Source organism: Acyrthosiphon pisum, chromosome A2 (assembly GCF_005508785.2).
Source record: "Acyrthosiphon pisum isolate AL4f chromosome A2, pea_aphid_22Mar2018_4r6ur, whole genome shotgun sequence".
In the NCBI taxonomy this organism is placed as follows: Eukaryota; Metazoa; Arthropoda; class Insecta; order Hemiptera; family Aphididae; genus Acyrthosiphon; species Acyrthosiphon pisum.
The window spans coordinates 106,580,205-106,605,488 of record NC_042495.1 but is presented as its reverse complement, the minus strand read 5'-3'; the positions used below and the strand labels follow the sequence as shown (position 1 = coordinate 106,605,488).

General features: G+C 28.0%; 3 protein-coding genes across 8 annotated transcripts in view; all 3 read right to left on the bottom strand.

Moving 5' to 3' along the window:
• Positions 1 to 2,970: 2,970 nt before the first annotated feature.
• Positions 2,971 to 14,823, bottom strand: LOC107883621 (MATH and LRR domain-containing protein PFE0570w-like). Of its 5 annotated transcripts, none has more exons than XM_029489404.1 (8): positions 12,206 to 14,823; positions 11,655 to 11,782; positions 9,760 to 9,911; positions 7,251 to 7,325; positions 7,110 to 7,157; positions 5,262 to 7,052; positions 5,082 to 5,179; positions 2,971 to 3,178 (listed from the first exon to the last, which is right to left on the bottom strand). In XM_029489404.1, the coding sequence occupies exons 1-7, from the start codon at positions 12,323 to 12,325 to the stop codon at positions 5,163 to 5,165; spliced, it is 2,331 nt and encodes a 776-aa protein (XP_029345264.1). In that variant the 5' UTR covers positions 12,326 to 14,823; the 3' UTR covers positions 2,971 to 3,178; positions 5,082 to 5,162. The 5 variants fall into 5 exon arrangements, with proteins under 5 accessions (XP_029345264.1, XP_016659448.1, XP_016659449.1 ...); XM_016803959.2 differs by having other exon boundaries at positions 5,262 to 7,157; positions 12,206 to 12,339; positions 12,641 to 14,823; XM_016803960.2 differs by having other exon boundaries at positions 5,262 to 7,157; positions 12,238 to 12,339; positions 12,641 to 14,823.
• Positions 14,824 to 17,389: 2,566 nt separating this feature from the next.
• Positions 17,390 to 23,385, bottom strand: LOC100161929 (prolyl 4-hydroxylase subunit alpha-2). Of its 2 annotated transcripts, XM_001949197.5 has the most exons (9): positions 23,094 to 23,383; positions 22,875 to 23,020; positions 22,615 to 22,758; positions 21,785 to 21,952; positions 21,380 to 21,546; positions 20,721 to 20,948; positions 19,296 to 19,553; positions 18,052 to 18,229; positions 17,390 to 17,746 (listed from the first exon to the last, which is right to left on the bottom strand). In XM_001949197.5, the coding sequence occupies exons 1-9, from the start codon at positions 23,282 to 23,284 to the stop codon at positions 17,724 to 17,726; spliced, it is 1,503 nt and encodes a 500-aa protein (XP_001949232.2). In that variant the 5' UTR covers positions 23,285 to 23,383; the 3' UTR covers positions 17,390 to 17,723. The 2 variants fall into 2 exon arrangements, with proteins under 2 accessions (XP_001949232.2, XP_016659455.1); XM_016803966.1 differs by lacking the exon at positions 20,721 to 20,948 and having other exon boundaries at positions 23,094 to 23,385.
• An 898-nt stretch (positions 23,386 to 24,283) lies between these two features.
• The window catches only part of LOC115034062, a 17,632-nt gene continuing 16,631 nt past the window's right edge, over positions 24,284 to 25,284 (bottom strand). Inside the window, exon 3 of the mRNA XM_029489401.1 lies at positions 24,284 to 24,801. Coding sequence (XP_029345261.1) covers positions 24,342 to 24,801 — 460 coding nt within the window. The 3' untranslated portion in view covers positions 24,284 to 24,341. The remainder of the gene's footprint in view (positions 24,802 to 25,284) is intronic.

Genomic DNA, 25,284 nt, shown 5'->3' with positions numbered 1-25,284 from the left:
CCGTATTGCAAGGCAGCCCCCCCCAAAAAAAAAAACCTAGAACATACAATTTTAAAATGCTATAATGCAATGGTCTGCTTGCCTTCAATATATTCAGCCCCCCCCCCAAGTCAAAAGTTGAAATTGCGCCTAGGTATGTTGTTTATGGTACCATATGTAACATTGATAATAACTGAAATAATACAATTTTAGACGAATTAGATGTTTTTTTTTTATTTTAAAAAAATGTTTTAAATTCTATAACGAATAAGAAATTTGTAAGTCATAGCTTACTTTTTAATTTATATTTGTGCCTATTATGTAGAAGCTGGATAAATATTTGGGGGAGGCTAAGCCCCCTCCTAGCCCCCACCTAATTGCGCCCATGTAGGTAAGAGAAAAGTTGTTTCTGATTTTTTTAGATTTTTTTTTTAGAATAAGTTTACTTACGTGGAACTTTGTTTTCAATCTTCAAACCTTAGCTATAAAAATTGAAAAATCATTTTTAAATTTTATAAATTGTACCTATCTGTTTTCAAAATTTTCAACAGCTATTGTAACAATAGATCAGGAGCCTTGTGCCCTTGTCTTAAATGTGCATGCTATTTGACCCAATAACTAAAATTTTATTGACATTTATGGAAGACAACTGAAAAAAATGGAAACTGAAAATGCCCACAAACAGCTAAAGCAAGTCAAAATATTTTGGTGGTGTATAGAAAATGCTAATAAAAACATTCAGGGAAAATTGCATGTACCTATCTATATAGGGTCATTTGTCTTAGAGTTAAACCAAAAACCAAAATCGATTTTGTTAAAAATCAATTTTGAGTCAAAATTCCTATTTTTCCTTAATTTTTTTGTGTTTTACCTCGCGCTTTTGAAAACTACTGGAAATTTTAAATGTTGACCTCCCAAATGCATCATTAATTGATGACATAAAAATAATTTTAAAAAAAACATATTGTAAAATCAGAACATTCATTGCTCCGCTCAGAATCTAAAATGTAATACAAGATTCCACATAAGTTTTTCTACTTGTAACAAAAAAGTTTATTTTTTTGAACCTAACAATACAAACGTCTTTATTTTTTTCTGTAAATTGTTTAGGAGCATAGATTTTTTTGAAAATATTGATGTGCCTATAGCCCAGTGTTTCCCGACCAATTTTATTTCTCGACCCATCATACATTTTCAAAGATCTGATAACCCCATCCCCTAATCATTTTAAAATTTAGGTGTTTTGGCTTTTAATAGGTAAAAGTTAAATTATAAAGTAGAAGACATTTTTTTTTTTATTTTAATATTTATTTTTATAAATAAAAACAATATATATTTATAATAAATACCCCAATTTAATGACCTTGTTATTTTCTCAATTAGGTAACTTGGCAGACATTAGTTTTGAACTAGTTGTTGAGATTTTGATAAACAAAATAAAAGCAAACAATAAAATATTTCTAAAATTCAGCAAACAACATTTTGGTATTCTATACATTTACATTTAACCTTCAAAATAGATTAGGTAGTTACAGAAATGATATAAATAATAAATATACATTATAATTAATTTTAATACCACAAATATTTCATTACTCGAAAGGGTTAAATTTCATATACCTAGAAATGGGTCCCGTAGTAAAATAATGTTTGAAATCAGCACTCGTAGAACAAATTATCTTTGCAATGACTCTATCCAAAGAACTATGTTTAAAATTAACTTAGATCCAAGACTTTTGGAATTTTAGCCAAAAGTGAAAAGTAAAATAAATCTTAGACATGGACCACACACGATGTTTTGTTTTTACTTAATAATAATAATAATAATATGTATATTAATTATATTTTTATTTTCATGTCCTATCAGTACTTAAGCTATATTATACGTATAATGTTTTTTGTATATACTAATTTGTTATCTAATACCTATCAATATTTATGTATTTATCTTTGTTAATTGCCGTTAGGTGTTTTCAACACTATGTATAAATAAATAAATAAATATATTATATTCACTATATTTCACTATTTTTTTTTTATAGTTGTAAATTGTAATATTATATGTTAGGAAATGTGAGTATCACATAAGTATTGATAAGTGAATACATACATCAATCAACATAATAAATAAAATAATTAATTATTATATTTTATATTTAACCTCTGACTCATAAAATTTGCTTAGTGTTTTACTACGAGATCTGTTCTTAAACTATCCAACATTTAAAAAAAAATCTACAATGAATATAATAAACATCAGCCAAATGGTATTGTTACTTTATAGTTTAATCTGAAAAGAAAATTTATTCTTTAACAATATTGTTTAATAATAATATGATTAGTGTAAAATATAAATTAACTTAAATATAAAGTTCAAAAAAAAATGTACAGTATATTTTAATAATATATATTTCACAAAATGTGCATATTTAGTGGTAGTAAATACATATCATTATAGTACCTATGTACAAATATATAAAGCATACTTTTATTCTAAAATAAGCAAGCAAATTTACATTTAAAATGAATATACAGAATTTATATTACATGTTATGTAGGTACATAAATATAAAAAAATTTGTAAAAATTAGCTTAACTTAATATAATAAATTATACATCATATTGATCAAAACAATAATTTAATTTATAAAATGATAGTAAAGAATCCAATATTGGATTACAAAACAATAACTACATTGTTGAATTCAGGCAGTGTAGATATTTATTTTAAAGTACTTGATATTTACTATTTTGGCAAGCAGAAGGTATTTTATTGCATGTTTACAATATTAATTGTTAACTAATAATGAATGTAATTTATGATAAAAACATTTTTTTCTTAAATATCTTAAGAAAATTAGAATTGTTTATACACTTATTTATAGAAACAATGTAATTAACATATTATAAAAAAATCAAAAAAAAAGATTAAAGAAAACAGTATTACAATATATAAACATTATAAACAATTAATTTTCATTTGATGACTGATTATTATAAATTATTTAATTAAATTTGATTTCCTTAAATAGCATGATATTGAACAGCATAATAAATAAAATATAAACGCAGGTACTGAATTAAAGAAATTATATAAATACCTAAAAAATATATATTGTAATTGAACAGTCATATTTTAAATAGGTTTAGAGTTCTGTTGTTGATCATATCCATTAAACAAATATTTTTCTTTCTGATCCTAAGAAAAAAAAAAACAATTTATACATAATTAATTTTAAATTTTATCTATAATACATAGAAAGTAGTGACCATGTATTCCTAAAGCTGGCGCATAGCTCTGGCCGTATGTGTGTTTTCTCCGGTTCTACATAAAGGGCTTACATTAGGGCCACATAGGCACAAAATCAAAATTTAACAGGATATTTAACACATTATTGAATTAATAGTTCTAGCAACTAGAAGCTATTAAATATATGAAAATTGATGTGGGAATCGTAAACAATTTTAAATAGTGGGAAGGATCTAAGCAACCCTGTGGAATGGGGTCCAATGTAATCTAAGATGACTCCAAAGTCAAATAACTTGCATTCAGGCCAAAAATACTTAAGTACTTCTGATTATACATTATAGAGAATATTTATATAGACAATTTAAAATTTCTATTTTTTGAATTATAATCAAAATAATTAATACTAAAAAAATATAATTTTTAACAGTCTTCAAACACTTTAGTTCTTATGTTTTTTCAAGTTAAAATAAATAATTTTAAACATTATGAGAAGGACAGTTTAGTATTGATTACTGGGATTTGGGACTTGTTGCATTTGAATATTGTTTAATAATGACTGCAGAATAGTCTAAGTGAGATATAAATTTTATTTAAGTCATAAAAGATTGAAATCAAAAATTTTAATTGCATATTTTCGCATATTTCTGGAGAAAACACATATTTGACAAATGTTGGCAATTTAATTGTTATTTATAGCATATTTATGCAGTTTTCATTTTATATTAAGTAAATTTATTTTAATGGTTATTATTTTTTTTTTTTTACTCTCATTCGTCAATCAATATACCTCCTAAGTCCTAATCATAGAAGGAGTCAGGACAGTGACACAAAGGAAATACTTAATTGTTTCTCGGTATAACTCGATTTAAGAATAAAGATGAGATAATAACATTATTAAATGGATTGGGAAACTAGGGAAATATCTAATTGTTCCTGGGTATACTATAGTCTATTGGTTATCATATATCGTTTAGAGTATGTAAAAGAAAAGTATATGTGAAATGTTCGTTTTCAATTTATAAAAATATGCTGACCAACAACCGCTGTGCATTTAAATTTGGTATCAAAAAATGTCTTATTGTACAGTCAAACTTTACAGGTAAACAATTCATTATTCTTAGATTTAATATTAATTAAAATACTAAATCTTTTTTTCATTGTAGGAGAAGACGAAGAAAATGAAATCGAACATATACAGTAATATAATGTTTATTGTTGTCCAAAAAATGAATAAATCAATTTTTTAAATGTCATTAAAAAAATATTCAGTTGCATATTTATGCGTATTTTTCAGTTATTTTAAGTGCATATTTTCTATAGCTTGTAATTTGTATGCAATAAGTCCCGATCCCTAATGATTATAGTTGATTATTATGAAAAGTGGAGAATGCTGACTCCGATGTATGGACATACTCATTTATCATAATGTATTATGGTTCTATTTATTTATAAATAAGACTTTAATTTAATTAAATTACAAAATTCAATCATGAAGCGCAACTGACTGAGCATGCCTTGGGTGGTTAGTACCACGGCTAAAGGTCTCAGAGTAACCGATATTTCGCTCTGTCAGTAAATGTTACGATAAAGATAAATACAGATAAGTATAATAGAAATATATGACATTTTTGTCATAAATTATGATTTTGTTAAATACGTAATATTATATTATAATTTAACGTAATCTCAAAATAATTTTTGTATTTTTATTAATTATGTTTTTCTTGTTAAGCATGCCTGGAGAATTCGCCACTGATTATGAAAGAAAACTATATTTTGGGTAAATAAATGTATAAATATTTTATATAATCTTATATATTATCATATTTTTATCAAGATAATATTTTCATACCTTTTTTTCAAATAATTGAAAAAACGATTCTTGTTATAAATGTTATTTTCTACTGTTAATTATATGGGTATCTGTGAAGAGTCAGACACAGTTAGCATCTGAAAAAAAAAACACAGTAAAATTCAAAATAGGAAATTAAGATGAGGAAAAATTCTAATTAATGGTAGATATATTACTCACTATTACATTCATATGTGAGTCTTTCAAGTTTCACTTTTACAGGTAAAAGTTTATATTTAATTTCTTGCTCAACAACCCAATTGTCATGATTGTGATTATTATTAATTACAGTAGGACTATCTTTTTTTGTATCATTAATTGGTGGGCTGTAATTCTTTTTTGACTTTGCATCATTATCATTGTTACTCTTATATAAATGTACTGCCATAACTTCATTAAACGGTTTTCCATTCTGGATTCCATTCCTAACACACTTCACATTTTGTTGATAATTATCTATATTATTTTGTTTTTTGGAAAGTTGAAGTAGATTAACGACATGTTTATGTCCAATACTTATCGCGGTATCTTCTTTGGAGAATCCTATAAAACCTGTACTGTATTTACTTTCTTTCATTTTAATTAGCTCCGCATAAACAATATCTCGATGTTTACACGGATTTATTTCTGCACTGATAAATCCTTTGAAACCATCTTCAATTTTATCAAGATTATTCATCTGTACTTGTAAGGTTTTGATCACATTTTTTAATAGTTGATCATTTTTACATGGAATAGCATCCGCTTTAGAAAATCCTTTAAAGGTATAAAGTGATTTGTCATTATCCAATACTTTTGCACCATTATTTTCAATTTCCTCGTGTAATATTTGATTGGATAAGGTACTCGCAGAATCCTTCATTATTATATCTATGCCATTGTTAGAATGAATAGAATTTCGAAAATCATTCAATCCAGATTTTTCTGGTTCTTCTGGTTTAATTTCTTCATCACTAACTTTATTAGTAGGTGATTTAATTTTTTCCACTGGAGAAAGTTTAAGCCTTTTAGTGTCAGTATGCTTACTTATATGACTTGAGCTACTAGAATCCTTTGACAAAGATTTATCCTTAGACTTTTCAATGACACGTGTGCATCTAGTATTTTTTATTAAAGAGGATTTGATTTTATACTTATCAGTTATATCTGTACTACTGGAATTCTTCAACAAAGATATTATGTTTTTAGATTTATCAACGATGTCTATAAAACAAGCATTTTTTGACAAAGATCTCTTTTCATACTTATCAATATCAGAACTAGTAGAATTCTTTGACAAAGATTTGCCTTTAGACCAATCAACAACGTCTGTAGTATTATTATCTCTTCCACTACTCTTATGATTACTTGAGGACAACTTAGTCTTGTCAGACGAAGAACTTTTATTTTTGTGTATGGTACTTTTTTGTTTTGAAGATCCTCCTGAATTACTTTCATTATCATTTTGATTACTGTTCAATAATTTAGGCTCTTTACAAAGAGTAGATGACTTTTTTCTCTCTTCAAGAGAACGTTTAGTTGTTTTCCTATCTGTTTGGTTATTTTTATGACTTGAACTATTAGAATTCTTTGACAAAAATGATTTTTCCTTAGACTTTTCAACAATGTCTATAGGCTTATTAACATTATCTTTAGATTTTTCAACGATGTCTTTAGGTTTATCAACCATGTCTATAGGTTTATTAACAATATCCTTAGATTTGTCAACAATATCTTTAGGCTTAATAACATCTTTAGACTTGTTAAGAAAATCTTTAGGATTATTAGTGACATCTTTATATTTTTTAACTATATTTTTAGATTTTTCAACAACTTCTTTACAACTTTTATCATTTTTACTACTTTTATGATTACTAGAGGAAGACTTAGACTTGTCAGATGTACAAGTTTTGTGTTGGCTACTATTTTGTTTTGAAGATTCTCCTGCACAATTTGTATCTTCACTTTGATTGCCTTTCAATGATTTGCACTCTTTAAAAAGAATGAAGATTTTTTCATTTTTTCCTGATCTCAAGTTTTTTCTATTACCTTTTAGTGTTCTATCATACACCATGTTATCAGCATCTGGGATAAAATCTAAATAAAGTTGTACATTTTATTATAATTACATAAGTAAAAAATGAATTTAGTAACAGAATAACTAATAGATAATGTATAATATTGACTTGCCTATTTTGGGATCGAGAACAGTGCTCATTTCAATATTAGATGCTTTTATTAAATTCATACTAGATTCTTTTAATCCTAAAAATAATACATTAGATTAACATGATTATATTATTTTTTTAATTACCGTAAAACTGGATTATTTGGGACATATGGCTAATTTGTGCAGTATTTAAGAAATTTAGTATTGTATCGTCTGGCATCACTAATTTATCTTTTTGATATCATTATAAATTTATTCACGCAGTGTACACATTAATACAAACAACTTGACTACATACAGATGTATAAATAAAATAAGTTATGTTTATTTATTTAATTAAGTAACATATATTAAAAGCTTTAAAATTAAACCGAATTAGGTTTAAGTACTGAGCGTATGGTAGTTGAACTATGAAGTAGATTTTTAAGTTGATTGAATAGTGAATATTTTTTAAATAAAATTTAAATGTTATTATCACCACAGAATAGAATAATCACCTTAAAGTAATTTTTACATGATAAGGTTTGGAGGTAAATAAATGTATCCAATTTTAGGGAAACTTGGGACACGCTTATCCCATGCTTTACTACTGTCCGAAGTTAAACCTAATGCCAGTAATGTTACTTTTTTATTTTTTTCTATATTCAAAATCTGGGTTTATACAAATTATTTTTAGAACATTATCTTAAATGTAAAAATAAATGGTCAAGTTAGATTTTTTTGCAAAATTCTCATATGAATCGAGGTGTCACATCATTTTCGCGTTTTTCATGCTCGAATCGCAGACTAAAAAAAAAAATGGTGTGGCACATCGATTTCTATGAGAACATTATAAGATAAACAGTGGTGATATTTATTTGTTGTCATTAACATACACAATTAATTTACGCATTATTTTACATTGTCTACCAATATAAATGATAAAATAATTACAAAATTAGGGTTAACAAAGTTTTAAATTATCAAATTTACTGACATATATTTAAGTTGTGATACATTGTAGAATAATCATAATTAAATACACTTTATTTTGAAAATCTATTTTTATCTACAGTTGTTCAATGTGAGTATGTGACTCCCGTTAACTTCGATGCACTTTCGATCCGATGATGTAATAAATTCCATGTTTTTTCCAACAAATTTGGTGTTTGACGAATGATATCAGCTATATTATTAATTCTCATCAAAAGTGCATCTCTATTATTTAGGTAATTCTTTGGCATAAACATGTCCTTTCTGAATATTCAATGTTAGTGTAATCCATTGTTCAAAATGCAAATTAAAAACTTAAATTTTAAAAATAAATTTAAAGTGTTCAAAATCCAGTATTGAACTCAGCTATAATCAAATCAACTAATGTTCTTTATGTAAAAATTACGGTGAATTAGTTATTTTATGATAGACATTACGGATAAAAGTTACCATATTTAATTACTTGTACATCTAAATCACACAAATCAATGTATGTCAGTAAATTTGATAATTTAAAATTTTGTTAACCCTAATTTTGTTATTATTTTATCATTTTTATTAGTTGACAATGTAAAATAAATCATGAATTTTAAATAACAACAAATAAATATCACCACTCTTTATCTTGTAGTGTTCTCATATAAATCGATGTGCCATACCATTTTTTTCGAGCGTGAAAAACGCGTAAAAAGAACTTTGTAAAAATACAACTAGACCATTTTTTTTTACATTTAAGATAATGTTCTAATAATAATTTGTATAAACCCAGATTTTGAAGATAGAAAAAAAAATTTCAAAAAAATCTTCATTCAGCCATAATACTGAGTACACCTATACTAGTTACCTCATCAATTTCAGAAACACCCCGTATAATATAATATTCTGGACTTTTTTACCGCGATTCATAATACAAACTTTAGGTGTGACATCTTAATACTTTAAACATAATAAAGCATTAACTACAGGAAAAGTTTAATGTTAATAAGAAACCAGGTTCTTAATACATTCAGAAATTTGCAGGTTGTTACAAAAAAAAAGTTTTAAAGTATATTATAAATTACAATGCGCATTGTCAACTTGCAACTACAATTTATTATAGTATATGAATTTATTATATAATACTATTTATGAAAATGAACATGGAATAAAATATGAATACAATATTGTCCAATATACAATATATAGGTACCATAACTTGACTTAGGTATGTTGTAGTTCTTCAATTTTTATTGATTGACATTATTTTTTAATTACATTGAGAAATAATTTGACCAATCAAAAGTGAAGAACTACAACATTAGCCAATGGCCCGTTATGGAGATGATGCGCATACTTTGATCATATTGCATTATCTGTGTTGATGTCTTTATATTTTATCATAGCTAAATCTAGAGTCATGTCAGGAAGACTTTGTGCACAAAGGCACAGGGTTAGTTCCTTTTATTAATGAAAATATGTCCTTTGGCTGAAATATCTATATACTCAACCATAAGGCATAAATTATATTTATATATTAATATAAATATATAAAATTATAAAATATAATTTTAGACATACCGTTTAGTTCAATTCGAGGTGTTTTATTTTTGATCCTCAAGTATTCATCAACAGCAACCGCTATTTTATGTTCAAAAATACTTAATGAATGGGGTGCAAGTACTTGAGTAAGTATTCTATCAGCTCCTTCTTCAATATCTTGAGTCTCACATCTAAAAGTAAATATTTATTTATTGATTCTTTAAACGGTATATAAATGAATTTTATAAAATAAATATTTTTATAAATATTATTTATTTATTTTATAAATAATTTTATAATATAATATTATAACATTATAAATAGAAAGTAATACCTAACTTAGTAACATTAATACTAATTATACAAAGTGAAGATTTAACAATTGGAAAACTAATAAGAGTATTTCAATGATTTTATTCATCATAACTTTGATTATTAGAATTTATAATATTTTAAGAGAAAAAAAAGGTGGGTCAGTGGGTGTTGTTCTGCTGTTCAGTAGGTTACAAGTGGGTCACTGTAATGAACGGTGTTAAATTTGAGTTGAATGATATAATATCATTGTATATGATAAATGATTCTGAGAGAAGACAGTTAGCCTATAATATTACCAAATATATTTGAAGATACTATTGTGAACAAAGTAATTTCATTACTTATCCACATGGAACATTGTTTTAAATTTCCAATCCTTAGTTATAAAAATTGAACATTTTATAAATTTTTAACTTCAAAATCATTTTTAAATTTTAAAATTAATCGATTTTGTCAAAATGCTTTAAAAAAAATGTGTGTCTATATATTTTTAATAATTATCAATTGCTATTATAACAATATATCAGGAAGCTTGTATTAATTTTTCACGCTTTTTGACCAAACAAATACAATTTTATTGACATTTATAGAAAAAAAACTAAAAAAAATTAAAAATTAAAACTGTCAGCAAACAGCTTGAAGATGTTAAAAATATTTTGAAAATTTTTTAAGTATAGGAATAGATAAAATTAACATAAAATAGTGTACATTTCAAGTATCTAAAAAAATTTGTTTTTGAATTACAGCAAAATAAGAACATTTTTGAAAGAGAAATCGACTGAAACTCCAAACTTGTAAAAATTTGAACTTCAAACATTCATAAAAATTAGTTTTTGACTTTCAGGTAGACATTTTATTATGATAGAGATAGACAAACTTATGAAGAATCTTGAATTAACTTTTAAAATCATGATTTAAAAAGAAAATTTTTTATGAATTTCTTACTCAAAATAATATTTACATTTCCTAGATTTTTACGTATTTTGTCAACATTTGAACTTTGAATGCTAATTAAAAAAAATTGTGACTATATTTTTAATATTTTTTATCTGTCATTGTAACAATATATTAGGAGCTTTGTATTACATTTTCAAGCTTTTTTACCCAACAAAAAAATCGGAAACAGAAAATGTTTGTAAAAAAAGTCAAAAAATTTTAAATAATAATTGTATGGTACATAGAAAATACTAATAATATAAACATACAGTGAAATTCCAAGTATCTACTTGTGTAAAAATTCCGTCTTTCCTTAAGTTTTCGCGGCCCTTTTAAAAACTACTGGGAAATTTTTACTTCCTATTATTTGACCCCTCAGAATACCAACTAGATTTATTTTCTATCAAAAAAGATGCTGATAAAGACAATCAAAGCTTTTTTACTGTCTTGAAAGGTGATGACAGACACGCACAAAAAAAAAAAAAATAAATAAATAAATACAAATCACACATCATTGTAAAATTAATACATTTATTGCTCTGCTCTGCTCGTCTTCAACGTTTCATGAATATCAATCAATTAAAAAAATCAAAAGTATGAACCTTAAATTTAGCCAGAATTAATTTTAATGACCACTGGCAAATTAAAAATATAAATTTCAAATTAAAAAAATACATAAGTACCCATAAAGTAAATGTTTTCTAAGACGTTCTCGAACAGTGTTTTTGTTTAATTCTGGTGTAAATTTCACTTTACTTAAAAATTTGTTGACATTTGATTCTATGAGCTGTTTCCAATTTTGGTAAGTTAGCTGTATGAACAAACAAAAAATAGAGAATTATCCTGAATTTTCAATGCCATACAATAATTTTATAAAATAAAAATTGGTTAATAAACCATATTATTAATATACATCAAAAGTATACTAAATTAGAACAGCTGTACATTTAGTAAACCATTATATATCTTCCATAGACAGAAGCAAATAAAATATTTTATTTTATAAGAATATGATATGCTCAACTGTTCAAGTGGTTTTTTTATTCTAATTACAATTAAATAAGTATTTTTTCTATTGAATATTTTACTAATTTATAATGTTAAATCAAAAATAAACAGAAAACAACTTTTACAAAATGAATTAGTGATATTTCTAAGTTATAGTAAAAGTGTAGTAAAGTAATAACTCAACATTTTAAAAGCAATCATTATTAATAATTTATATTGTGCTAACCTTAGCATAGATATCAGTAATACAATTCTTACGGATTTCATCAAATGTACCATTAGACTTTAATGTCTCAAGCAGCATAAACACATCTTCAACTCCTAATGTATCATTTTTCTGCTCCATCGAAGAATCCCATGCTTTTAAGCAATATTTTATGGGTGTTCAATTAACACCATGTTCATTGACCAAGTATATATATTGATGTAAGACACAAATATAAAATAAGATATTACTTGTGAATTATTTTAATTAGTTATTACACTATTAATATAAATTAGTTTAAGAATCCATAGATTCTTATAATATTGCAGGTGTCCAACACGTTGCAATAACATAAGAATTCGAGTCAAAACCCACTTCAACGTCATTATGTAAACATAGTAACTTGGGAAAAACTAATTGAACACAATAATTAGTCAACAAATAAAAATTAATTACTTCAACAAAATAATAGATTTCTCAACACACCAATACGAAATCCGTACGAAAAGCTGATGAACATTCTGCGAACTACGATTAATTTGAAACATTTCTCAAAAACTATAACTTAGAACTTTAAAGTACAACATTATGTATAACGTAAATAATAAACATTAATCTCTATTCAGTATTTCAGTTCAAGATTGAACCACTCTTCAATCCTCGAAACACGTTTTGTACGCGCATCCCCACCACAAACTAGACACAGAGCCGCCATGAAACTGCAGCTGTATACGTAGTGAGCTTGTGAGCTGTATTATGCCAGGCAGTGATCGGCGGCTCGGTCTGCTGCGCGAAGCGGTTCAATCTTGACCCGAACGACGGTTCCCGCCACGCTGTACCGTTGTACCGTGGTCGTACTCAAACAGTTCTCTGGTAATCAATAATCATGCCGGGCCGGTGAAACGGTGCTTCTATACTATAGTAGGATGAAACCATGGACTAGGATATTATTCAGGACTTCAATCGACAAGGACGTATTGTGGCTTGGTGATGTAAACAAAAAATGTTCTTGAAAAGCATCACAAGCAAAACCATGCTCGACACTTTCCACTTATAAACAACTTAACCAGACATATACGGCAATCGAAGTTACCTCGGGCGTTGTGACAAATTATAGAATAATATGCTGAATTATACCTACTGGCTACTGCAAGAGATTTTTACATGTAATATTATTGATCATTGTTTTTGATTGACTAAAACTGCGTACGTACCTACTTTGGATAATGCATTTAATTAAAAAATATATTATAATATTATATTATGGCGTTCAGGACTTAATGTTAATTATATGACATTTTTAATTTCATTTTTTTCTTCAAAAAACAGCCCCAGCCCCCAAGAGTCCCTCCAGGTGAGCGGCTAAGGGCCGCGCCCCCCCAAGCCTGTATTTATAAAAAATGTATATTGTTAACAAAAAATACATATTAAATTATTATAATATTGTCATATATGGACTATTATGGGCCATAGAGGTATGACGGTGTATACCTGCTGGGTAAATGGACTAAAAATAGACGACTTGAATTTGTGTTGTAAAAATTGTTGTTTTCTTTTTGTAATAAGATTTTGTGAAATTATAACTTGCCCCCCCCCTTAACCAAGGCTCTGGAGCCGCCCCTGAGTCCCTTTAGTATATTATAGTATAGTATAGTAGGTATATACAGTATAATATATCTGTGTGACTGTATGCAGAAGCCACCAAAAATCAAAACTCACCCAGGGAATACAAAATCGCCAATATTCTCTCAAATTTACACTCACTAGTTAGTCCCTTTATCTCCCTTCTCTCATCAGTCTTATCGACCAGATAATTCTAATTAAATGTATGCACATTTATGTTTAGCTATCAACTATTATATCTTAGGTATCTCTTTTTCCTTTTCTCATTATATTATTTAAAACTATCTATACTATGATAAAGGTGATAGTCTATACAATGATAATTTATCCTGATCTATACCTAACCAACTACGACTCAGATCAACTAACACAACATTGTATTTTGTAAAATTGTATAATTGTTGACACTATTGACACTTGTAATAGGATAAAATATGCTGACACTTAAATTTATTAAATAAAAAAAAAATGATAATATTAGATATCATCTAAATGACTTTGAACGGTTAGTAAAGTAATGAATCAAATATTCAAATATAAAATCATCGAGAACAAAAAGCGGATGAGTGGAAGTCGGCTCGCTCGACCTACGAAAAACGATTCTGAGCGATAAGACTGTCTATAATATTACAATTATTATTGTTCTATGATATTACCAAGTATATTTGATGATATTATTGTGATGACAGTAATTTATTTTACTATTATTACTATTATTACAGGCATTATAGTAACTACAACAGTAGGTTAAATTCTGACCCAAAAGTACCAACCAGAAATTATGCTGTTGAAGAAAATTGAAGCATTTTTACTGTCTCAAAAAATTATGTTTTTTCTGTAAATGTTATAACAAAAAAAAACCGAAAGTATATCTCTATAATATTGCCAGATTTTCACAAACCCCAGAAATAAATTGTCCACTAGCGTGTTGACGCGTTTGTCTATAATAAGAAATAAACTATAATAACTAATAATAATATTTAGTTATATAATAATTAGTTAATATAAATATAATAATTAATAACTAATAATAGAATAATATAAAATAAAAATCAATTATACATATAGGTAACAACGTAACATAATAAAAACCATTTATTTGTGTAAATCATAAATGGATTTTCAGTTTAACAAAATATAACATTCTTATAGTTATAACTTTTTTTTTTCAACTAGGGTCTAAGAACGTTCAATCATTCTAATATACACTCGGACTCTGTAATACAATAATACTGAGTCTGTATGTTACAGACCATAATATGACCTATGTCAAGCGCAACTGCGCAACACAACAAGTGGCGGACGAATAGCTTTGTCCGCTTCCACATCAACCATACGTTTCCACGTATCATCTGCAGCGGTCATCAAGTCTGTTCCATCGCTGCAGCGGTCACCGAGTCTGTTCCATCGCTGCACAGGTGAATTTCAGTTTGGTCCTGCAGCGAACTCGCGTGCACTGATGTCTGCACTTGAGCTTTCGTTCGGACGTCTCCTCGATCGGAACTCGGCCGAAGAAAACCGCAATGAAACGTTCGGCATCGAATAAGCACTCTGTTTCGGCGGATCCTCGAGATCGAGTTGCTGCACACCGTCCGCTCCGGCTGGTCAAACCCGCGGACGGTGGACGGCGAATATTGACTTCAGCGGCATCGGTCGTCAATATCGCCTCGTTGACTACCTAATGAAATGTAGAAACGGAACTTCGGACTTGCGTGATTTGTCACGACTAATTTGCGGCCGGGCCACTTGACTCCGAAACCGTTTGCGTCGAGTCGTCTGCAGACAGTGAACTAATCGATACCAGATGTATCAACTGCAGAAGCCGTCTGCACTTCTGCACCGCGACGTTCGGCATTGAACTCCATCGCCTGCTGGTCGCCGGCCCGTCGAAATCACCGTGACATGACAACGCGATTTTCTAAGTTCTATAAGTTCGAGTCATTAGATAGTGTTATTTTCATCTAATATTGTTGTTTGTATAGTATTAATGGACGTGGTTTTCGACTCTCATTTTGCAGACATTTGAGGTAAGACCAGTTTGTTATTACATATATTTAATGTATATCAAGTAAGCGTATCATCTACTGCAGTTAAAAATATTCCAGTTTGTGTTATTTCTGATTCGAATATGGTTTTTTTTTTTTTTTTTTATCATAAATTGACTTAAAACAATACATTATTACATTATATCGGTTATTTTATGGAATTAAATCTGTTTCTGTTTGAAGTCTACGAATAATATTGTTTTCTAATATACTGATAGTTTGAGTCATATTATTATACTTACCAGTAAAAATACTAATATCCACGAATCTAAAAAAAAACTTTTTTAGTGGTGTCATAATATAAACGTGATAATTATTATTGTTTTTGATTTATTTTTCATACTGATAACTTTGTTTGAACTAATGCTATTTTTTCGGAAACCAGGTATTTACATTTAAACATACCTAATATACAGTTATACATATTCAAATGGGTGATTGTAAACTCCGTCAGAATACCGGTTAGATAAAAAGGTAATGATAATGTCTAATGTAAACTCTGCCAGTTTTATTTTCTTACATGTAATGGGTATATGGAAACTCCGCCAGTATTAATTAGGCCTTTCTTAGGTATATAAAACTAAATGATATTTCTCTAGTAAGTAAACTCAAAAATTCAAAATGAAAATAAAATTATTGTGTTAGAAAAAGGTATAAATACTAAACAGTTATAATAATTGATTTATATTAGACTTATGGTTTGAAATGTTTGAATATCTACTAATTGTATCTCATAATTTTAGTTTACAGTTCAAAATATTATAAGGGCTGCTCTTAGTTAACCGACACTTAACCGGCCGAATTCTGCCGGTAATAAAATCTGCTATCAGTCGGTTAGCGTTAACCGACACTTTACCGGACCAGTTGCACGCCGTCTCTGATTAAAGTTAACCGGAGTTTAATCGGCCGAATTTGCCCGGTTAAATATCTGTTATCAGCTGATTAAGCTTAATCGAAGTTTAACCGTAGACGGTGCAACTGGCCCTTAGGCTGGTTCTTACGACCTCCGGTTAAAGTTAACCGACACTTAACCGGCGGAATTCTGCCGGTAATAAAATCTGTTATCATCCGGTTAGCGTTAACCGACATTATAACATATAATATAATATACCTACATATTATTTTTTGATTATTAGTTATCACCACGGACTAAGATATATCATAGTCCGTGGTTATCACAATTGTCTATCATTATTTTTTAACATCATACTGGCCATTGCAATTTGTATGATTTGTTCGAACATTTATTATTTTTATTTTTAAGTTTCTTACATATTTTGGCATATACTTATTTAATAAGGATAATAATTACCATAAAATTATGATTTTTTTGTTTAATAATAATCTGTTTATTATATTAATCGTATAATGTATACTGTTACTTCATTTTTTCTTTGGCGGAGTTTACATGAATCAATTTTACCTGTTTTATTTTCCTGCCGGAGTTTACACTAAAAAAAGGTTCTTGTGGCGGAGTTTATATGCGCCCATTCAAGTATACAACAAATATGTGAGTATTATACATAAACACGACATATTTTACACATATAAACGATTTATTAATAATTCATTTTAATATTTAATTGCCTTCTAAATTGTTAATTACGAAAAAAATATGTTATCTATATTAAAATACAAAATAATAATAATACGTTTTACATATTAATTATTAATATATTATATTTATATTATGTTCCAATAAGTACCTACTATAGTTACTAATTCTTTTGTTACTCCATCGATGTAGCGTTATATGAAGAACATAGGTAGCTTATAACATGGTATATTGATATATGTCGATAGATTAGTTAAGATTACTGTGGACACGTTTATAAACTATTCTATATAGTAGATGATATGCGTTCGTTATGTCATTTTAACCACGCTGTCAACGCTGTAAATGCAATAATGGAATGGTTAAAAAATATAAAACATATATTAAAAGATTCCCATTTTTTAACATTTTAAGTATTTTTTCCAATACTTACATTTTTCATATTTTTTTTTGTCGTAATTAATTATTAGAAACTTATTTGTTTTAAATATAATTTTGCATATTTAAAATTAAATTTAAAGGCAAAATTTGATTCTTTTCCTACGTTTAGATCGATTTAATCAAAAATTTACCGACGAAGCATGTGTGGCGCTATTTTGTACGGAGTACCTCCTGCATAATGTCTTATTAATTTTTATACTCACTCCATTTGTCACCGTAAACTATTGGACAAGAACCGTACTGCGCGAATTCGAATAATTCTTTTATCGGCGGCAAAGTATTCCTCGTACTGTATATAACTAGTGCAGAGCCTTTGACACTTGGCACACAAAATTCTACATTAGGCAGCACCGTGGCACCTCCTTCGGGCACGTCGTCCATCTAAATTCGTAAATAATGATATTAAAAACAAGAACAGACTTTTTAATACATTTCTGTAGGCAAGTTTTGACACCTCTGATATAATAATCAATATATCATATTAAATCACTGGCAGAGCAGAACAAATCCACACCTATAGCTATTTATTACAATATGATGACCTACCTACCGGCTACCGAATAATGCGCGTATTCTGAATTACTGATAAAAAAAGTTAGGTACCGTAATAAATAATAGTACTTAATCTATTCTGTGCTATAGCGCTAAACTATCTTTGTTGGTTAGTCTGGTTGGTCATGATATAGGTATTTGAATAGTTAGCTCTTATTTCTCGATTATATGATTAAAATATTGTTATTGTGTATGTTATATACATATACTTTTTTAAATTTTGCTATAATATGGTAATCACTAGGGCCCGAATATTGATACTCTATAAACCTATAAAAATACCCAAAAAAATATGCAGTTATTTGCATAAATTAGCATTTATGACATAAAATCAAGAAATGTTCTAAAAATAAAAAGTTAAAAATAATGACCTAAATAATAAAAAATGCTCATTAAACTATTAAATTTAATAAAATTATTTATTGATTTTAAAACTAAAAATTACAGTTTATAAACATACTTGATTTTGATTTAAATTTGAATTTTAAAACTGGTTTTTAATCTAGAAAACAATAAAATTACCTAAACATTTTAGGTTAGTGTAACATTAATAGGTAAGTGTTAATTTCACTTTATAATTCGATTGGTAGATAATATGAAAATATAATGACAAATAATCAAATCGTACTTTTTCTCCCGATTGTTAAAAACAAGTGAAAAATTCCCTTGAACTTAAAAATATGGCCTTAAGAGTCACAAAAATGATCTAAAACAAAAAAAATTATTGTATAGATTTGTTTGTTATTGAAACACATTTTAGGCTGGAGAGCATACCTAGTTTATGATATTCCCAAAAAAAGATGCAAAATGCATAAACATCTGGTCCCTATAGCAAGCTAGTGATCATAATTTATTTTGATTATATAATTTAACGAAAAGCATGATAATACATTACATGGATAATAACTATGGCGTCTCGTCTTTTGCTGTTGATCAAATGGTTATCGTCTATGTACTTAGTATGCGGTAAGTAATGTCCACCAATGCCGTAATTAGTAACCACATATTTGTCCACTATGTTCGTTGTGGGCTTTGAAGAAATTTGAGCAAGTCTGTGGTGAATTGTCTCGAACACTTGATCATTGTGTTTTCTAAACGATGCCACTTTTCTGAGGGATATATCCTCGTTTGTATCGATCGACAATTTTTCCAGCTAAAAGATAACGTGCAGAATATAAATGATTTAGAGGACGCTACGTCGCTGCCTATAGGTATTACGCATATTATGTTGTCTCCGTTTTAGTAACGTACGGCGCGGAGTAGCAAATTGTTATTCGTCAGAATCGAATATTATAATTTATAATTATTATACGAGTGAATTGGCTCAATTTATCAAAGTTTATGGTAAGAATAGTATTAGTGCTTTTTTCGATATTTTCAATTTTAAATTAGATGATATGATGATTTTTAATTTGTAAAATGTTATATACCTATATACCCATACTTATATATAAATAAACTCATTTCACGCTTAAAAATTAAAATATCGAAAATAGACTGTCGCTCAATCACAGATAATGTTCTTATATTTTACTTTGATTACAAGTAAATTCACTCTTATAAAAGTTAAAACCAACAATACACGAATACACGATCGTCGATCGATTAGGTATGGAAGCATGTAATATAGATACAGCATGAGCGTAAGACGGAGACAACACATGCGGTAGTGTCCTCTTAAATCTTAATGAATAATAATAATTTTAGTGGGTAGCTAATTATAATATATTTTATTAAAATTTAAAATTCTTAAAACGATGAGAAATAAAATCACGGGAAAAATAATTATAACAATAAAACTGTGTTTAATTAGTGAAATATTTATTAATACTTATGACATAGCTGATGCCAAAACCCTGCACTGGCTGCACTTATCTAACTGCTCAAATAACCGTTTATTATAATAGGTAAACAGACATTACAGACGTGTCATGTGAGAAGGAGGGTAAGAAATCACTAAAATATCGATTACCTACATATAATTTTAAAGTCCTGATTTCAAAATTGTATTCTATGTGTCTATGTAGGTATATGTACATAAATAAAATAAATTTGTAAATTTAATTATTGGTATCCAACAAAAGTTTTATGTCTTAGGTCTCATTTGAAAATACAAGATTTATAACGTTTTCCCACCATGCGGATTTTACCTTAAAACGGCCCTATAGTGGGTTACGTATTATACAATTTAAACGATGTCACGTAGATATACATATTCAAGTCCAACTTTAATACATAAACCACGTATAGTGTTAAATTAATACAATTTTATATCTAGGTAGCAGGTAGTAGGTACCTACAAGTACCTACAATATTTTACCTTTGGATTCGCCAATTCTTTTATCTTTTTTATTTCGTCGTCATACAGAACGTTGTGATACAGCTTCATGCTCGGTATTAATGATACAATTTCTTCGCGTAATGGACCAATCATCAAATATTTACGACCTCCATGATAATAACGGCATTTAAATTTAGGGTAAATAAAATCCGTTGTACTCTGACATGCAGTTTTGAAATTACTCACTTCTTTCTCTGAATCTAGTTTCTATACGAATTTTACACATTATTAATGTTTATTTTATTGCAATTGAAAATGAATTAACCCTTTTACTGCTGAATTAACTTTTTTTAGTATTATACAGCACTGTACGAGGATAACGTTCAGCATTTTTTTAAGTAACAGTAATAATAAAAGAACAAAGAGTTAGACCCCCCCCCCTTTTAAACAAGTTATTTTCATAACTAAAGATATACCTACTATATACCACAATATGATGCCGGCTGGTCAATATTTCCGCAGGGCATATAGTATAGAGCACGAGTCTCCAAATAGGGCCCATGGTTGTGGGGAGGGAGGGTTAATACGAATATAAATTAAACATTACTATTTATCTACTAATATATTAATCATTAATCATAGTCGTGATACTAGTATGTGATATAACATATTATAATGCGTTATATTATTATGTTTACTTGAAGTGAATACGAGTAGAACTTTTTATCATGATCGTCTGCCGTGTTGCGTTTAAAAACGTTATTTCCGGCCCATACTGTGAATCGCATATTTATTATATCATCATTAATTTCGTTAGTTCCTTTGGCATGCTCCTCTAATATATACATTGCACCATCGACGTCACCTAAATTTGTTTCAGTACAATTATAATGTGCCACATTCGCCATGCGTTACAAATTAAAGTTAACTATACCTATTTCACTAATCACTACAACTGACTACAGTATAATAACTTATAAATATTAAGTATACATATATTTGATATGTAAATATAGATATTCTTTATATGTTTAGGTAGATCACATACTGAACGAATACTTATATATTATATATATAATATATTTGGACATATAGGTACTCACCAACTAAGTAACTCGACCAAGCAAATTTTTTCATGAATGTACTGTAATCAATTTTTAATTTATTACCGTCTCTTTTATTTCTATCGTAGACTTCGACAAACCACCAGTATGCACAGTGATATTCAGCATTATCGTAACACAAAGATGCCATATCATAACAATCGTTAACTAGAATTAGTAAATCAAATTAATATATTATGATGTCTATAATGTCTAAATATTACTAAGTAGGTATTAATCATTATAGCAAATTCCCTTTCAGTATTGTATACTTGTGGGTAGGTACAAGGGGGTTTTTTATTTTAAATTTATTTAATTCATTGGTTGTCTGTGAGCATAGTATTAATATAATAGATAGGTACATTTTGATTTCTGATTTTGTTCTCATTGAAAAATTACATTTTTTAGTCAAGCAATATTTAACGGTAACAGGGTATTATTTTTAATATTATGATAACTATTGTTTTTAATTTAAACATTTAAATGTATAAAATATTATGTTGAACTCGTATATTATACGAGTACCTACCGAACACGGTACCTTGACCTACCTCTGCTTATTCCAGAACATTTTTTTTATCATACCAAAGTTAGGCGTTTAATAAGTTGTTCATCCTCTGCAGATCAGCTGTTATATTATGGTATTGTGACCAATACTATATTATAATACATAATATATTGTTATACCTATACAATTTAGTTTTATTCATAAAGTTAAAATTATTTTATTACACAATAATGGTACCACTCGCTACATATATAGTGTCATATTATAATATTATATATAAGTAAATGTTTAATAGCTTGTTACAGTACTATTAGATAGGTACCATCAAACGGTTGAGATGGATGGCCGCCAATGTTCCAATTAGATATGTCTTGCGTATCAAGTTCGTAAATAATCTGTAACCTTCTTATAGCTTTTAATCCACTGACAATGTTATCATAAGTCACTGATTTATCTTTGAATTCCCCTAGAATAAAAAAAACAAAAATAATTATGCTGTACACACGAGGCAGACTTAATAGACTGAAGTAAATCAAATTCAAAACAAAACATTTTTGATAAATCAATAATATTTAAATTTACCAATCGGAGTTGTTTGTGCAGTTTTGTTTTTTAATGTTTCCCAATCATTTTTAATTCGTAGAATGGTTTTGAACGCATTTATTGAGCTCTCCGTGTACGACTCTGCCAACTCTTTTTCGTTTTGTTTCTTTCGTTGTTCTATAAACCTGAACATTTTTCAAATTACAAAAAATTGTTTTCAAATACATCATTCTCATTTTCAATTAAATTTGTGTTTACATTTTGATATCCTCTAATCGTTTATACTCATTTTTGATGTATGCTTCCGTTGCCATTATATGTTCGACTTCCAAGTCGAACAGTTTATATATTGAAGACAATGAGTAATGCCAATTGTTGCCATGGCACAAGTTAAAGTGAATTAAATATAAAGCAATAAAAGTTTTCTGTAAATTATACATTATATCCATCAGTGATAACTACTTTAATCACGTACCTACACAATGCACCAACTAGTTATTATAAATAGGTACCACCTATGTATCTAACAAACACAAACTACACGTACAAAACTTTTAACGATTTTTAAACCATGCATGTAAATAAATCTATGAAGTATTTGGTTAGGTGTTTATTAACAGTGAATTGTAATTTATCTAGGTTAAGTAGGTACTAAATTATCCATATAAATGTATATTGTAATAATAACTAGTGTAGCCAATTTGGATTTTTAAAAAAATATAATGTCTATTATAATATAATGTAAGGGAGCAGACATATTATTATAATTTATAACGAAACAATAAATATCATGAACTTACGAGAGAAATAATTATGATTGTTTATTCAGTTAGGTATGTATTTAGTATTTTGTATAAATTACACAGTGGCTTTGAAAATACAAATACTGTACATAAATATTGTGATGGGGGAACTCAGGGGAAGAGCTAATTATTAAACCAATAATCCATTGAAATCGTGTATACTCTATTCTAAATAAGTTTGGAAAAAATCGCGCATGCGGGTACGCTGTGATTGGCTACGGATTCGGCATTCGTCGTGATCGGTCGGCGGCCGGAGCTCACCGCCGTGTATACGGTCTGTTAAAATAACAATGGTTCCATAGCTGCGAATTAAATAATATACGTACTTTTGTTATTGCCCGCTTTCGTCTCACGCGTATTATTTTATATTATACCTATATAGGCTATATACGTCGAGCATACACTATTCTTTTTTATTATTTTTAAAAGGTTCTGTATAGGTACTTTTACATACTTATGTATTATTACACATATTACAAAAGATTTGGGTACTTTTTATATACAAAAAAAATAAAGTCTTATTTATGAAAATGAAAAATATTTTTATTATAAAAAATATAAGTAATTTTATGTATACAAAAATATAAAGTCATATTTACATATATACAGATATTAAAAGTCATATTTACATATATACAGATATTAAGTCATATTTACATATAATATACAAAATTAAAAAAGTCATATTTACATTATTATGGTACTAATCCGAATCTGATTCAGAATCTGATGTCGTTTCTCCTGTAATGGTCAACCGCAAATCTGACGTTTCCGCAGACAAAATATCGTCAATGATGTCGATGTCATAAAATTTTTTTTCTTCTTTTTTTGTGTGCCGTATAAAATTTGTCCACATGGTCGAGTCTACACGACTCACGCCTAGTATCAATAATTGTTTCACATCTGGAAGTTTGTAGGTGGTATTGTTCATTCGAACATGGTTCTTAACCGACGACCAAGCCAATTCTATGGGGTTGAGCTCGCAGTGGTACGGCGGCAATCTTAAGACAGTGTGGTTATAGGATTTAGCTAGCTCATCGATGACGTACCTTTCGTGCTGTGGTTTTAAACGCTTTACCATAAGCAGTAGTTCAGGGATCACCATAGGCCTGTCTATAAATATTCCTTTATCGGTTAACCACTTAATTATGTCAGCCTTCCGGGTGGCATATAAGCATACCATACATTGCTAGAGACCCATAGCCAAAGCGCGAGCTCTGATTGGTTGTATTTAACTGGTGATAACAATTCAAATTTGGTGGTAATTGATTATGATACTTACTTTGATATTCTAGTCTTAAAAGTTAAAATATATTATCTGTTTTCAATTTGTTTTTTTCACTTTTTAGTCTAAACATTAAATGTGGATCCAATTAAGACTGTTAATTAAGTTTATATATTTTAAGATTTTGTATAATATTAATATTAGCACTACTTATATGGTATTTATTTAACTATCGTTGAAGTGGTGGAACTATATCTTACCTTTGAGAATACATCCCTGTAAATTATTATCCTAGTAATTGTATAATTAGTTATAATTAACTAATATTTAATAACTTATTTATTGGCAAGCTACTTGTTAATAGACCATTTAGTATTTATTTACACACCAAGATAATTTCTATTAAAGACATTCAGTTAAA

What these genes read in the sequence shown, in the direction of transcription:
- LOC107883621 (XM_029489403.1), bottom strand. Translation starts at nt 12,325, where the DNA reads ATGGAGCAGAAAAATGATACATTAGGAGTTGAAGATGTGTTTATGCTG. An exon ending in TTACTGATATCTATGCTAAG is followed by an intron (nt 11,783 to 12,205) that starts GTTAGCACAATA and finishes TTGTTCATACAG; the next exon opens with CTAACTTACCAAAATTGGAA. An exon ending in ACCTCGAATTGAACTAAACG is followed by an intron (nt 7,326 to 9,759) that starts GTATGTCTAAAA and finishes TATTATTTTTAG; the next exon opens with GATTAAAAGAATCTAGTATG.
- LOC100161929 (XM_001949197.5), bottom strand. Translation starts at nt 23,284, where the DNA reads ATGGATATAATGTATAATTTACAGAAAACTTTTATTGCTTTATATTTA. An exon ending in CGATTAGAGGATATCAAAAT is followed by an intron (nt 23,021 to 23,093) that starts GTAAACACAAAT and finishes AAAAATGTTCAG; the next exon opens with GTTTATAGAACAACGAAAGA. An exon ending in ACGCCATAGTTATTATCCAT is followed by an intron (nt 18,230 to 19,295) that starts GTAATGTATTAT and finishes TTACGAATTTAG; the next exon opens with ATGGACGACGTGCCCGAAGG.